Source organism: Ambystoma mexicanum, chromosome 11 (genome assembly GCF_040938575.1).
Source record: "Ambystoma mexicanum isolate Mex_15411 chromosome 11, UKY_AmexF1_1, whole genome shotgun sequence".
NCBI lineage: Eukaryota > Metazoa > Chordata > Amphibia > Caudata > Ambystomatidae > Ambystoma > Ambystoma mexicanum.
The window spans coordinates 1,055,255,998-1,055,272,727 of NC_090934.1; the positions used below are offsets into that span (position 1 = coordinate 1,055,255,998).

Here is a 16,730-nt window from a genome sequence, read left to right on the forward strand (position 1 = left end):
GCACAAAAGGTAAGAGTATGTGTGACCGGCAGCCTCACTGTGCACAATGCTTTCAAGGGGGGGGGATCTTAGCAAGAAAATTACCACTTGTTCACTCATTTGAAGCAATTTTAGCCAATTCAGTGATGTTTTTGAAAAAACTCTTCATGGATATTGTGTGCACTTATATCAATCAATTGTAAAGCTTTGCTGCCTCGTCGTGGTTTCGAGAGATCGCCATATCTCCTTTCCATCCCTCTATCAACTCATTCTACCCATTTGCCTATACCGCGTGCGTGTACATGCGCGTTCCATTGATGTCACCCCCTGAACATTCACCAGGATGAAAATACTGATAGATAAAACACACTGAAAAAACAATTATTCCCCTTCTATCACTGCATCCCTAGTTAGCAGGCTGGTAGTTTTAGCATCACTAAATCATAACAAGGCACTGAGACCACTCCAGTCTTCCTAAAACTACAGGAGTCAGTCTGACAGTTTCACTGTACGTTATGTTATGTTAAAGGTTCTTATACCACGCACTGTCACCACCTGCGTGGTCCCGTGGCGCTCCGTACGGCCCTTTCATGGTACAGTTGGATATCCGCGGGGAAGCCAGGCTTCTCATGCGCATGCAAGCAGGCAGATTAAGAATGGGCATGAAAGCCAAGAGCATGCAGCAGTGTTTACCATTCATTTCACAGCCCACAAGCTCGAACCGCAGAGTGCAGGCATGGCGGCACACCACCGGGTAGATGCGTATGAACTGGGCGGTTAACGGAGGGTCGAACATGTTGGCCTTCATGCTGTTGTTGTCCATATTTCCAGAGAAGACCTGCAAAGGGAAGCGCCATCTTGTTAATATGTGCAGAGTTCACAATGAAAGCTCGAGGTGCACCTAATGCCCTGTGGTGGTGATGCAGCTAGAGGCCACATCAATCCATGCCATTGTGTTTTCTTCAGAGTTCTAGTACATCCAAGGGTTTGTGCCATTTGTGGAGTTGTCCCAGGATTTCTGCCTGCATTGGTTTTCTAGACTACAGTTGAGGCAGACAAAGTAATGTGGCATGTGGTTTATTGCAGCAAGTGGTGTTTTTTTGTCTGGCCAAAATTACTTCTGAAATATATTTCCACATAGTTTCTTAATTTTGTGGAAAGAGTCTAGGTGTGCTGTATGTGTTTTCAGGGGAGGCCAATGGCCATGTAGAACATATTGCGAGCGTGAACATTTTTCAATAATAGTTTTATTTTTGCAACATTTTACAAATAAATATTGTTTCTGGGCAGATCTTTGAAATTGCATGCTTTTTCTAAATAAACAGTAACACAGACAACAAGTGAAAATATTTAGTGCAGTTCATTGTACTCAGTTTTTTATTTTAAGCATCACATAGAAGCAAACCCATGGAGGTTTTACTGGTGTTTGCGCACATTTGCTGTTTTTACATGTGAATCAATGTTTTTTTCTGCAGAACTTTGTTTAAAACCTTCTTTAGATGTTCCCAAAATGTATCAGAAAGTTGGTCCCCTTCTAGTGATAGCCACAGAACATGTGAGCGATGGAATGCTTATTGGGAATTCATGGTCGTTTGGCGGAGGATAGGTCAGGGGCAACGCGTTTGTCTTGGAAGCAAAATAACTCCTAGCAACATTGGTTCGAATCGGTTTATAGACAAAAAGTCGAAAACATAATGTCGAATAGCAAAAATGTCGAAAAAAAAATGTCGAATGTAAAAAAGTCGAAAACACATACATATAATAGGAAAAGTCATAATTTCGAAAAAAAATTGTCGAAAAAAAATCGAAAACCCAAAACACTTTTTTTTTTTTTACCCAGATAGTAACATTTATTATGGGGGGGGTCCCCCCCCCAACCCCCCATCCCAAACCCCTACCCCAACCCCCCCTCCTCCCCATCCCCCCCACCCCCCATAGATATACCTTTAATTATTTTAAAAAAATCTTTAATATAATATTAAATAATTAATTAATTATTAAAAAAAACATCCCAAACCCCTATCCCCATCCTCCCCATCACCCCCACCCCCCATGGAAATACCTTTAATAATTTTTAAAAAAAAGTTTAATAAAATATTTATTATTAACACATAAAATCGAAAAAAATCGAAAAAAAGTCGACATTTTTGTTTTTCGACATTTTTGTTTTTCGACTAAATATTTTCGACATTTTTACTTTCGAAAATATTGTATTCGACATTATGACTGGATACCGTTCGAATCCCAGACTCGCACTTAGAAACTGTTCTCTGGTATTAAGTGCATTATAAAAGAACAATTATAATTATAATAATGAGTGTAGTAGGGACTATAGGAGTGTAAAACCACATTCAGTTGGATCACACCATTTCACTGCCACTGAGTGTCACAGTCAGTGCAAACAGAGCCGGCTTTAGGGCCGGGCGGCCACCCAGGGTGCCCTGCCATTAGACCCCCGCCACGTCACCTTGGGGGAGTCTTTCAAAGTCTCCCTCGAGCTGGCGTGGTGGGAGAAGGCGCGGCAGGCGGCCTACTGAAATTAAATACGCTCCGTTGTCGGGAGCAGAGCGCATTTAACAACAATAGGGTGCATGCCGTGCCTAATTAAAAATGTGTCGCTCTTCCCCCCCCGTCGCATAAGTAGGGGCGCGCGGAGTGCCACATTTTTGATTTGCTGCCCGGGGCGCTGCGGCTTGTAAGGCCGGCCCTGAGTGCACAGCTATGTCACTGTTCCACCACTTCACTGCCAGCAGTTGAATCTGTGTGTAATGTATGGAAGTGCCACATTACTTCCCCAAGGGCACTTGTGTCAATGTTTGAATATACAGGAGGGCCCTGTCACTTGGTCAGCAGTACTCGAGTCTGCGTTTAAATCCACAGGAGTGGTTCATTCTGTAACCATCAGCAGGTAAGCCTGTGTGGGCTGCATTGCTCTGGAAACTTGTCTGCATGTCAAACTGCAATGCAAAGGCATGTCTTTTCACACTGAGCTTCTTACTCTATGTGTGTGGTGTGCACCAACCCTGCACTGTCCGAACCATCTTTTCACCATCGCGTTCACGCTTTCATCCTCTCTTTCACAGTAGTGAGCCCACAGAATGTCACTATTAGCATTCCCAGCCATGCTACACTGCACGTACCCACATTTCTTTCACAACTAGCACCACTCGTACTTTTCCTGCACATCATTAATTTTCATCAGCTCACATGAGAAGAAGCATTATTTCAATGGATTCTCGATTTAGCGTCTCACTTCTCACCAAGAGCAAAGTGTGTGCAATGCTGTTAACTGCCCCACTATACCGCAGGGCCAGGTGCCATAACAGACATTTACTATGCATGGCCAATCCTCCTCATTTGTTTAGTTTTCCATCCATATAGATGAACACTGGGTCAGGCTTTTCTTAGACCCAGTCCCTGTACCACTGTGCACCAACATTCATACTATATAGTGCATTGTATGGCAAACTCCTTATGTGTAAAACGTTTAGATAAACAGAGGGCAGGAGGTCGATCTCTTTTCTCAGCTGGCGCCCTTCTTTGAAACAGCCCCCCCTCCCTCTTTTTCTTGACTTTCCTCTTTACATCTGCACCCCCCCCACCCCGCTCTCCTCTGCTAATCTCACAGTTGCTTGTTTGGTGTTCAGGTCCCTTATGCATCCATGGGGCCCTGATCTCCCACATCAAATCCCCCCAGCTTCCGTCTATCCTCAGCACTTGCCTAGGCTCACCCTCCAACCTGGAGGCTTGCACTTACCTTACATTGCACTTCACCTGTTGCTCACCCATGAACACCCCAGCATCCATCCCATTCCCCCTCTTATCTGCACCTCTGAACATTCACAAGGCATAGTAGGTTTGTCTCCCCTCCCACTGTAGTAATATTTGTATGTATTTCAATCGTTTTTACATCCCCTTGTCCCCTCCCTGTTGATCTGTGGGCGCCTTGAAACAGTATTTACTTCCTGTATAAGCGCCTAACAAGCAAATAATAAATAGATAAATAAAATGCATACTACCCGTTCTAGCAGACCACTCTTCACCTTTGAATGCAGTTTTTAATTAAAATATGAAGTTAACCATTTACTCTCATTCGGCATTCCTCGAATAAACTTAAAAAAATTATTTCGATTGGCCATTTTTGCAACATCGCAGCTAGTTTTCATGGAGAAGCAACAAGGTCTGACTCCCACAAGCATTAACCCTAGACCGATTGGCTACTCACTATTTGTGCATTAGATCATTTCAATCTCTCACTAGGAAAAGCCTGCATCTCCCTCCACCTTTGATGACCAATGCATTTACGCATTTATACACTTTCCATTTTGGCTGAGTTGGCGCTGTACTGATCTTAAATTGCACAGACGCATAAGGTGCCAATCTCAACAAACACATCTCCATTTTATTTACTAGAGGGGGGGAAACCGTGAAATATGCTTTAATACATTTTATTACCCCTATGCTGTAATAGCAACACAAAGTCTCGCTAGTTTCTTCCCATAGTCTACTGTGTTGCTGTGCCTTGAATAGACCCAACCAAATGTGTGCGCATGCCCAAACCAAGGTATGTCCATGGGTAAGCGGCATGATGCAGCCCGCGTCTTTTGCCACTCGCTTCTTACGCATTTCCGTTCTGGCTCGGACAAGCAAGATTTTGTGAGAACTGTAGTCTGAACTAGGTACTGCCGACATGCTGAAACAGTATCAATATCATCATCATCATAATAACTTTATTTCGGCATTAAGCCATAAAAGTATGTCACAACAAATATAAAACATCACACATGAGTTTAACAAAAACATTTCATTCAAATTGTAGGGTTCATTAGACACAGTGTCCCTAGGGCCCAGTTATATCGCATGGGTGGCTGAGTTCATGACGAAAGCTACTCAGTGCGGGTCAAAATAAAGTCACAGTGGTATTAATGCACCATATACCGTAAAGGTCTATGCCAGAGGATGTCCCCTGGGGGCCTAATCCCCAGAAGAATAGCATTTGCTCCCGAGAGCACAGGCCACTGTTGCATGTTTTCCAGAGATGGAAAGCACTGTGCTCTATTGCACTGTTTGCCGGTGGATGACATCTCTTGTTGAAACTCAGTATGTCCTCAGCCATGCGGAGTCCCCCGGGGTCTAACCTCTCTCCCTGGCTGTTCAACGTACACCTGGCACTTCTTGCCCACCGCATTGCAACACTCTGTCCCAACCTCCAGTGCTATGCGGATGACACTCGGCTCATTTTCAGGCTGCCCAGGAATGGTGTGCTGCCAATGATCTCTACCTTAATGCCAGTAAGACAGAGATTCTCCTCATCGGCACACCCACCCCCTCCTTTTCTCTCGCTCTCGGACTGGCCTCTCTTGGCCCTCTTCCTGCTCCCACCTGTGAGGCAAAAAACCTCTGGGTCATCTTCGACTCCACACTCTCCTTTTCTCCCCACATCTCTGACGTCTCTAAGAAGTTACACTACCAGCTGCACCTTCTCAGAAGTATTCTTCCTTTCCTCTCCTTCTCCCAGAAGCTCACTGTCTCTATAGCTCTGGTTCTCTCTAGGCTTGACTATTGCAACAGCCTCTTTCTAAATCTGCCTGCTTCTACCCTCCGCCCTCTGCAACTAATCCAGAACAGGACTGCAAGACTTGTCCTTGGCCTCAAGACCAGGGATCGCATCTCTTCAGGACTGAAATCTCTGCACTGGCTCCCAGTGGCTGCGAGGATGAATTCAAAACCCTCTGCATTGTCCACCAGGCCTTCTGGGGCCTGGGGCCTCCATACTTTCAACTCTCTCTTCCTAAATGCCTTCCTTCTCGAGCTCTTCGCTCATCCACCTCCAACTCCCTTAGGGTCAGTTGCTTCTCCAAGCAACGAGTTGGTGGTAGATCTCCTTCTTCGGGTGGGGCCTCACCCTGGAACAGCCTCCCTGCCTCCCTGAAACTTGAGGAGAATCATCTCCAGTTCGGGAAGCACCTCAAAACCTTTCTCTCCTCCTCTCTCCTGCTGACTACCTGGCTGATATTGATACTGCACTGGTCACCTGGCCACCCTCTGATCTTGGGCCCAGGTCCCCTGCCCCGCCAGGCGCATACCTGCACTGCCTTCCCGGCAACCCTCGAATTTGGGGACTGTTTCTGTACCCCTTCAGTCCCACTACCAGCACTTGACACCTGATGTCTGCTCTTACCCTTGCACTTGCCACCTGCTGGCCGTACTTTACCTACTGTTATTTATTCTATTAACCCATGTACCGCACTGTAGCCCTTCCGATGCACTTGCACGATATGAATGACACTTGGCCTAGTAGAACAAGTTACTTTCTTACCTGGTAACGTTCTTTCGATGGGATGGTCCGACGACGTATTCCATATCTATGACATGTAATCACCACAGCTGTGCTGCTTCGGAAACTTTTTTCGGCGTCTGCGTCCTGCATCGATGACGTCGATGCGCCGTCGTCGAAGACCTTCTCCGACGTCCGACGTCATCCGATGTGATAAGTAGGACGCACGACGACGCCCATAGCCTCAGTTGTAGTTTTTTACCCCAGAACGTGTGACATTAGTCAACTGCCAGTCAGACACAAAGCCTTGCGGAACGTAAGCTGCAATCGCAAAAGAAATTCTGCAGCGGGGAAGGCAGGGCGGGAGCGATATGGAATACGTCGTTGGACCATCCCATCGAAAGAACGTTACCAGGTAAGAAAGTAACCTGTTCTTCGAGGGGATTGGGTCCTCCGACGTATTGCATATCTATGACAGACTCCCAAAGCAGTACCAGAGCAAGGAGGAGGGTAAGAATTTAGAAACAAAATTTAGAATAGCCAATCAAATAGCAGAGCAAAGGACCGCCTTGCCAAAGGCCAGATCCTGTCCTCGGATGGAATTGAGGGAATAGTGACGTACAAATGTATGTACTGAAGCCCAGGTGGCTGCATCACAGATGTTGCAAATACGAACACCCCTCTGCAGGGCAGTGGATGCAGCCATACCCCTGGTAGAATGGGCCCGCAAGCCAGCCGGTGGGTCCTTACCCGCCAAGCGGTAACACTCCGAGATGGCTAAAACAATCCAGCGAGACAAAGTCTGTTTCGTCACAGCTTGCCCCAAACGCTTACCAGCGTAACCAATAAAGAGATGATCATCCACTCTAACCCGGGACATGGGTGAAACATAAAAGCTTAAAGCTCTCCTAGGATCAAGCCTATGGAGACTCTCCTCTTCCTTACCAGGATGCGGAGGAGGATAGAATGCCGGAAGAACAACCTTCTGGGCCAAATTAAATTCCATCACTACCTTCGGAAGAAAAGAAGGACGAACTCTAAGGACAACCCTGTCCTTGTGAAATACAGTGAAGGGTGGCTTATCTGAAAGTGCCTGTAACTCACTCACTCAGCGAGCGGAAGTAACCGCAACTAAAAACATAGTTTTCAGAGTTAACAGCCTCAAAGGGCAAGAATGTAAAGGCTCAAACGGAGCACCCATAAGAAATTTAAGAACAAGGTTTAAATCCCAACCGGGCACCAGGAAAGGTGACGGAGGGAACACATTAGTGAGCCCTTTCAGAAACTGTGAAATTAAAGGGATTTTAAAGTAAGAACACTCTTCAGACGAGCGCTTAAAGATGGACAGCGCCGCCAGGTAACCTTTAATGGTACCCACTTGCAAGCCTCTGTGGGCCAAAGAAAGTAAAAAGGATAGAACCATGGGGATGTCACATGCAAAAGGATCCACATTCTGAACTCTGCACCAGTCGCAGAACTTACGTCTCCCGTGAGAGCAGATCGTCTCGGTAGGGAAGACGACATGGAGGGCAGATGGACAAGTCGAGAAGGTCCGGGTACCACGTCCTCCGAGCCCACGCCGGAGCAATGAGGATCATCCGGGAACCGAACTTCCGTAACCTCCGCAGCACTTGCGGGATGACGGGGACTGGAGGAAACGCGTACAGCAGCGGGAATGACCACTCCACCACAAACGCGTCTCCCAAGGATCCTTTTGTAGGAAATTCCCGCGAGCAAAACCTTTCGCACTTCCGGTTGACACTGGAGGCGAAGAGATCCACTTGAGGGGTCCCCCAAAGGGCGAAGATCTCCAGGAGAATCTCCTGAGCCAACTCCCACTCGTGAGAGATCGGGCTCTGCCTGCTCAGAGCGTCCGCCGTCACGTTTTCGTCTCCGGCCAGATGAACTGCCGAGATCGAAACTTCCTGCTGGATGGCCCAGAACTCGAGCTGCATCGCCTCCCTGCACAGAGGAAGTGACCCTGCCCCCCCTTTTTGTTGAGGTAGTGCATGGCCACTGTGTTGTCCGTCAGGATCAGGACACTCTTTCCTCGCACAGTCGGCAGAAAAGCCTTCAGGGCTAGCCTGACGGCCCTCAGCTCCAACAGATTGATATGGAGTCTGGACTCCGACGGAGACCAATGACCGCTGACTGTCAGCCCGTTGGCATGAGCTCCCCATCCCGTGAGGGATGCATCCGTCACGATCGTCACCTCCGGCCAGGGAAGCCAAAATGAAGCCCCCTTCATCAAGTTGCCTTCGACGGCCCACCACAGAAGGTCCCGGGCTCCCGAGGGCGGCACCTGAACCGGGTCAGACATCCTGCCAGAGGACTGCGACCATTGCGTCTTGAGTGCCCACTGCAAAGATCTCATCCGCAGGCGAGCCTCTGGCACCAGAAGAATGCAGGATGCCATGAGGCCGAGCAACCTCAAGAACTCGAACGCTGGGAGCGTCTGGGCATGCTGAAACTTGTGCACCATCTGCTGAATGTGAAGAGCCCTCACCTGGGGAGGAAAACACTGCCCAGGGAAGTGTCGAGCACTGCTCCGATGTACTGGAGCCGCTGTGTTGGCGTCAAATGGGACTTCTTTAAATTGAGGCAGAAGCCCAGCCTGTGAAGGGAGTGGCAGGTGACGGACAGATGATCCAGGACTTGCTCGGGAGAGCTCCCCCTGATCAACCAATTGTCTAGGTAGGGGTAGACGTGAATCCCCCCTTGCCTGAGATGCGCTGCCACCACCACCATGAGCTTGGTGAAAACCCTTGGGGCGGAGGTCAATCCGAACGGCAGGACCCGAAACTGAAAGTGCGAGTCGCCAACCGCGAACCTCAGATACTTCTTGTGCTTGGGATGGATCGGGACATGGAAGTAAGCATCCTTGAGGTCGAGTGACACCAACCAGTCCTGAAGCTGAAGGGCCTGGAGGACTTGAGAGAGAGTAACCATCTTGAACTTGTCCTTCCTGAGGAGTTTGTTCAAACCGCGCAAGTCCATGATGGGTCTCAATCCCCCGTCTTTCTTCGAAATCAAAAAATAAGGGGAATACTATCCCTTGTTCCTCTCCGCTACAGGCACCAGTGCTATGGCGCCTTTCTCCAGCAGGGCTTGAATTTCCTGCGCAAGGAGCGGATCCGGACTCTGCAAAGAGAGGTTCCCGGTGGATTGTCGCGAGGCCTGTGCCGAAAAGAAAGACAGTAGCCGTGGGTTATGATCTCCAGAACCCACACATCTGAAGTAATGGCTTGCTACTCTACAAGACGCTGCGCCAGCCTTCCCCCAACCGGCGAACCATGGGACATGGCCTCATGACTGAGTGGAAGCGGCTGCGGCGTTACCTGAGGGCAAAGAGGCAACTGCCCGAGCGGCCTTGGCACCACGGGTACCCTGTCGTCCACCTCTGGTACCCCTGCGTTGGCCTCTTTGACTGCCAGCTCCTCTCGCTTTACTGAAGGACGAGTAATAGCGAAAGGAACCACCCCTCCACTGCTGTCCCCTAGGACGAAAAGGCGGAGGTTGGCGAACTGCAGCGCCCAACGACTTCGCTGCAGCTTTTGAGGTCTGCAACCTCTCAAGGCTGTCTTCAGCCTTGCTGCCAAAAAGGTGTTCACCGTCAAAGGGCATGTTGAGGAGCCGGGACTGCACATCAGGAGCAAACCCTGACTTCCGCTACCACGCAAACCTGCGTATCACGGTGCTCGCTGCCATGGACCTACTGACGCATTCAGCTAAGTCCAAACCCGACTGAACGGACTCACATGGCATCCTTACCATCCTGGACCATAGCAAGGAAACCATCCCGTTCGTCCCCTTCGGGAATATGTTCAGCCGCTAACGCAACACAGTTCCACAGAGTGTGTGTGAAACGAGACAAGGCACAAATGGAGTTGGCCGCCTGAAGCGCCATACCACCGGAAGAAAACACTTTCTTCGCCCAGCCATCAAAACGTTTGTCGTCCCTATCAGGAGGGATGGTAGGGTACGACGCCTGCTTTGCCGGGGCCGTGGCCGCCTGCACCACCAAACTCTCCGGAGTGGGGTGCCTGGTCAAGTAGCAGGGGTCGCTACTGGCTGGACGGTATTTTTGCGACAAGGATCTGCCCACCGCTGGGAGACTCTCCGGAGCAGTCCAAGCCACCGCCACCCTTCTCTGTAAAGCCATATGGAACGGCAGTACCGGGTCAGTTGGGGGACCAACATCAAGGATGTCCGTTAGATCATCCTGCACAAACTCCCCTGGGGGAGCAGACCATCCCAAGTACTCAGAAACCCTTGCCATAAGGTGCCGGTATGAGGAATCGGCATCAGAGCCAGGCTCAGGCCTACAAAACTCCACCTCTGGAGAGGTGTCCAGTCCACTGTCATCATGCAGTGACTGCCTCAAATCGTCAAACTGACTATGGCCCGAGACAATTTCATCTGGAACCTGACTAGGAACCAGGCCATCAGAATCCTCATCCGCCTCTGAAATGTATTCCAGGTGGCGAAAAGAAGGCACCCGAGAGTGCTTGCTCTTAACCAGAGCCTTCCTAGGGGGTTCCCCCGTGCCACGGGGTACCTCCGACACGAAAGGCGTCGATGGCATAGAGCGAATCGGCGCCGGCGTCGAGAGAACAGGCATCGGCACCGAGAGGATCGGCGTCGACGTGGAGGAAATCAGCGTCGACGTCAGATGCAGCGCTGCCAGCATCGGCGGCGTCGACACAGCCCTCGAAGCCGGAGCCCCGAGCGTGTCATTCGACGACCTGAGCGTCGACGACTTCCTCGGAGCCGGAGCCTCGAGAAAGCCTGTCGACGCCTCAGACGTCGATGTCTTCCTCGAAGACCTCACAGGTGCACACGGTCTCGAACGCGTCGAGGACCGGGACCTGGAATGGGTACATCGAGAACGAGTCTCCTTGTCTGAACGGGACTCCTCCCGTGACTCGTGCCGACCACTCTTGCGAGCGGTGTCTCTCGACCTCTCACGACCGACCCCACTCGGGGGCGTGGACGGCTTAGTACCCTGCGACTCAAGAATCGCCAGCATTTTCTTCCCGAAGGAAGCCCATTCCTCTGGCATCGCACGGCTGGTGGGGTAAGCGACGTGCCGGGCAGAGTCCTCCGAAGAGGACCTGGGAGACGACCGGTGTCAGCGCTTCCGAGAATGCCACAAAGAGGCTGAGGAGTGGCGAGACCGACTCCTAGAAGGAGACCCACGAGACTTCCGAGGATGACGCGAAGAGTCACCCCTCGAATCATCCGTCGAAAGCCCCACAGACTTCGACTTCCGGGGCTTGGACACCCGACCTACCGACAACTTCTTCTTACGTTCGCGTAAGGCTTTGGACGTGAGCGACTGGCAGTCGATACAGTCATCCATGTCGTGGGCCTCCCTGAGGCACCAGAGGCAGGCGTTTTGCGAGTCCATCACCGACATCTTGGACCCACACTCCCCGCACTTCTTGAAACCCGGACGCGGGGTCGAAGACGAAGTAGAAGACATCTTCACATGAAGGATTTTCACAAAAACGAACAGGTTCGAAGAACCGAGAAGAACAGAACTCCAAAGAGTCGAGGCGTTAACCGAGATTCACGAAGCAACACGTTCGCGGAAAAAACGGAACTGAGGCTACGGGCGTCGTGCGTCCTACTTATCACATCGGATGACGTCGGACGTCGCAGGAGGTCCTCGACGACGGTGCATCGACGTCATCGACGCAGGACGCAGACGCCGAAAAAAGTTTCCGAAGCAGCACAGCTGTGGTGATTACATGTCATAGATATGGAATACGTCGGAGGACCCAATCCCCTCGAATGATCGTTGTCGGTCTTCCCTCTGTCGCCCCTCCCTTGCCTCATCACGCCTTGAACCACTTGTGTATAGGAGCGTTAAAAAATGCCATATCATGCCTGAATTTCTGAGGTCAATTCTGATAGAGTGAGGTGCATTTCCCCCATCCTGGTGGATCCTAGTGCAGCTTACAATTTGCTCCCGGGTTGTATCTCCTCACTAAATGGATCCAGTAAATACATTCATTTAAGAATGCTTCCCTGGGTTTGTTGATGACTTGGGGCCAGTTTGGGAACCCCATGTAAGTATATTGACCCTTCCCTGTCCGGGATACTATTGGCCGGCTAGTTTTAGCAATGGAGGTAAAAGGGACACGACCCAAACTACATATTGCATTGTCAGATGTGGTATTTGCCCTTCGTGCCCTGTCCACTATAAGGAAGACATGGTATCAAACAGTGAAGACAGACACACGTGATCACCGTTCAAGGGTGTTTATTGAACTGCAATTGGGTTTGAAAAACACCCATCTAATCCTAAATCTAGAGATCGGAGCAAGCTTCGACCAACAAATAATAACAGTCCTAATGGTGTCTTGTCAAAATAAAAAGGGCATATGCTAGTAAACCTATTGCCAATCCGTACTTCTAAATACAAATGGTGTGGGAAACAATGTTATACAAAAGAAAAGTGTTCAAGAAATGATATATCAGGATAGGTGAGCTGTGAGCTTCCCTTCCCCATTTGTTCAGCAACAAAGTGGCACACTTGAGCTTAACAGATACTCTGGATTTTCTAGCACAAGGATGCAGTTCAAAATCTTAGTATCAGGACGCTCTGTGCCATTCAAAGTCTTTTATCTCAGTGGGCCTGATGCAACAAGCAAGCATTCAAAGTTCCTTTCTCCTCAGCATGCTCATATACATAACTTCTCTGGTGATTCACTGTTCACTCTGGGCCCCCCTCTGCCGGGTTCACACCCACTTTACCACAAAACCTTCTATTGGTCTCCCTCTGTCGGTCTCAGAGCAAATTTATCTTATTTTACAAACTTTCTTTACTATATCAAAACCTAAGACATTCGACTGTGTGCAGGATTTTGTCTTGACCGGTCACAGGACCACTTTGATTCCCAATTCCTTGTTCTCTTTCTATCACAATCCGTTACCTTGTGTATTTGTCAGTTGAATTCCTTACAGAGACCTTTGAGTACCCACGTGGTGCTGGACCACTCGTGTCAAGGTGATCATATCTAAGTCTCTTCAAAGGTCAAACACTCATCAGCAGTTCAACTTTACTTGTGTCTTTTATCATACATGTTTTAACAATGTTCGTTCCAGCGCTCACCATAAAATGTTGCTGCTTACAACCTTGGCTGCAACACAGACTGGTCTTGTATCTGTCTCCCTAATTCATCGGCTGTGTGGATTTCACTGATGCTGCTTGGTTTTTGGAGCCAAGGACGGTACCACAACAGCTGATGCTTCTCCCCACCTTAATTATTGACGCGGGAGGGCCCTGCGTATCTTCGACACAATACAGGATTCTTTAGCCTGGTTTTTCTGATCTTATACTTTCTAATCTCGAGGAGTCGTGAAAGTGACGGTTTCCAGTCGAAAAGGTCAAAGGAACTTCCCTCCTTACGATCTCCTCCTGGTTTTCAGTCTTTCTTCTCTCGGTCAGTTACCCTCTTGAAACTGTTGTTTACTCGTGTGCTTTGCCTTGCTCAGAGTGTATTTGTGTGCTCTGCCTTTTATCCGTGTGGGGAAGTTTAATGGAAGTGAGGTGTGAGTAATTGTCAGTAATTGCCCGACATCGCCTGACCAATGCATTGGGACATGTCAGGTACACTGCTCGGGTGTTTCTGTTTTCTCCCATAGCGCGCTGTCCGTGTGAAAGTGTTTGTGTTGGATATAGTTCCTATGTATTCTATCTGATAGGATGTGTGAAAGGTATTACAGGGAAGGGGATACTGTGTCTGACCATCCGGCGTCCCACTCCCGAAGAACCCTCACCCAGGTGATCCTTCCGCACTGGTCCACCCCCAGGAACTGGATCCAAAAGTGATGGCCGTGTCCTGGTTACCTGGATGACAGATCCCCGGGGACAAGTGGGTGAGGCACCTTCTGGTTTCTCACACCACCTTCGGGCTGGGAGCCTGCATTAGTGGAAGGGGGCGAATCATTGAGTACTCCAACTGGGGTCACATCTATTTAATTCTACTTTAGATGGTGCCCAGTCACCCACTAGAAGATTTGGGGCTTAATGCTTGCTTGAATCCCATTGGAAGGCACTAATATTATTGTGGTAAATTTCAGGCAAGGATAATCTAGCTTCCACCGATGTGTCTAGGTCTGTTTTTCCTCCCTCTTTGCTATGCAGTAGTCCTCCTTTACTAGCTCCCTTTCCAAACGCTTCAACCAGAGATAAAACTCGTTTTTTTAACATCAAAATGTCTGCTACCACAGTGCTACATTGCCACTCTTTAGTCGCTGTAGCCCCCTCATTGGTCTGATTTAGAGTGAGCTTTGCCACTTGCTCACAGCAGGGGGGGGGCTGATGGGCTAGGTGTTCCGCTATCCGGCAGAATGTTACTGGTTACCACTGTTGGGATGACCTGCATCCACTCTGCACATTTCCCCCGTTTTCAGTTTGGGAATTTACCCCACCCAGCGAGGATCCTTTGTGTAACCCCCTGTGGGCAAGAAGTTACCTGGTCGGCCATGGGGGCTCATCGGGTATGACCATCTTGAGTTGCATTATATTCCCCGCGCCCCCCTGGCTGTGTGCAGCATTTTCAGTGGTGGCTGAGTGGCGATGAGACTCCAGCTGGGACTGGCTGGTGGATAAAGCAACTAGGGCTGTGGTGGTCACAATGGTGGTGGTCTGGGTGGAGATCACAATATCGTGACCAGTCATTCCCCTGTGGCCACAATCATATGGGCTCCAGCAGAGGTTGGGTGCAGCGCAGAACCCATGCCTTTGTAAGGTGAACATGTGGCCTTTTCAGTTTTGGTGGGGGCTTGATGGTATGTGCCTCATTCTCCCCTCCCCCCAAGGGGTCCAGACTGACTGGAGCACTAAATGATCCCAAGAACTGGTGGATATCACTAATGAGGGAGTGGGCTTCATCCAGGGGCCTTGCCGAGTTCACTGATCTGGTCTCTGTGGCATTTGCTGAGGATGGTAGGTCTGCTGCTAAGATTTTCCTTTTCACAATCAGCCTTTTCTGTTGGAATATGGGTGTAGGCACAGATGCAGATGTGGCTGGCATGTCAGGGGTGTCGAGGGTTGATATGACCGGTGAGCTGGTCAAAAACTAGCAGGGGATTAGCGAAGTGCTCTTGTTAGTGTTCTTTTTCGAGTTTAATATGAGTTTATGGGCCACAGGATCATATCCACCAAGTCACACAGAATCCCTCCAGCATGTCAGCCGATTCAGCAGCATGTTTATCTTTGTTAGTGGCCAGTCACCACACCCCTTGACTCTCACCTGGTCTGCTGCTTTACTTGGCCTACGCAATCACAGATCCCCCTGCCTTTTGTTTCCCTTGTGCAGATCCTCCAAGCCTTCAAAGCCCACTCGTGAGCCTCTTCTCGAGCCTTCGTCAGGTGTCGGCAGATGGCATTTGAGTGGGAGTTGCTCCTGGAGGACTGAGGAGACTTCAGGTGTTGCATCTACCTGCCGGACAGGAAACCCCAGGCCCTTACCCCCTTAGGCTTCGTCCTCGCAGAGATTTGCAGCAATTTTAAATATTCTGGAGGGTGCAGGGCTCCACAAGACAGCAGCAGTCGGCGATCAGAGCAGGGGCCCAGCTCCCCTGCAGGTGCTAACACCTGCACCCTTACCCCGTGGTATCAATATGTGTCTGCTTCATGTTCAAGGTGTTCACACCATGGTACAAGAAGGTAGTTAAAGCTTATGTGCATCCCTATGAGAAAAGCAGAGAGCTATGCTAGCAGCGAAGAGGCCAATTTGTCCCTTCTCAGGTGAACAAAAGCATGTTCAGATCTTTCTTAAAAGCCTGTAGAGAATTTTGGCCATGTATATAATCTGGCAGTTGATTCCAGAGTTTGGGCACTTTCAAGAAGCAAGCTCCATTCTCGGCTTTTGACGTTTTACATCTTGGTTGAACTAGGTCATTTTGAATGCCGGACCTCAATGCTCTTGTGTTGACTTTATCCTTAATATAGATCTGAAGATATGGTGGCATCAGTTGCATTTGAAGGTGATGACAAGTACCCTAAATTTAATCCTCGATTCAATGGGTAACCAATGGAGAGAGCGCCTGGCCTCTGATACATGGTCTTGCCTAGAGAGTCCAAGGACGACTCTAAGTGCCCAATTCTGTACCACCTGAAGCCTATGCATATCATGCATACTGACGCCCAACAATAGGCTGAAAAAATAATCCATTGTAGCTCCTATTGTTGCCTGAGCAATGGTTTCAGCACTTTCACAGGAAATAAGGGGTCTCAGATGGGATAGTAATTTAACATGATAGACTGCTGCTGAGACGACCGTAGTGACATGTGCCCTCATGTTTAGTGTCTGGTCGAATGTCACTCCCAAAATGTTTGTTTTGTGCAGAGGAGATATAATGTCATCTCCTAATTTGAACAAACTATACAATTGATTGAGTTTGCGCAGAGCATGTGGACTGCCCACGATCATAAATTCAGTATTACTCCCGTTAAGGG

The 16,730-nt window shown here is 49.3% G+C and overlaps 1 protein-coding gene across 2 annotated transcripts in view; it reads right to left on the reverse strand.

Annotated features, from left to right (window-relative positions):
- MFGE8 (milk fat globule EGF and factor V/VIII domain containing) overlaps positions 1-16,730 on the reverse strand; it is a 386,330-nt gene that overhangs the window by 77,843 nt on the left and 291,757 nt on the right. For both annotated transcript variants that reach the window (XM_069624298.1, XM_069624299.1), the window contains exon 7: positions 673-817. In XM_069624298.1, the coding sequence (XP_069480399.1) occupies positions 673-817 (145 nt within the window). The remainder of the gene's footprint in view (positions 1-672; positions 818-16,730) is intronic.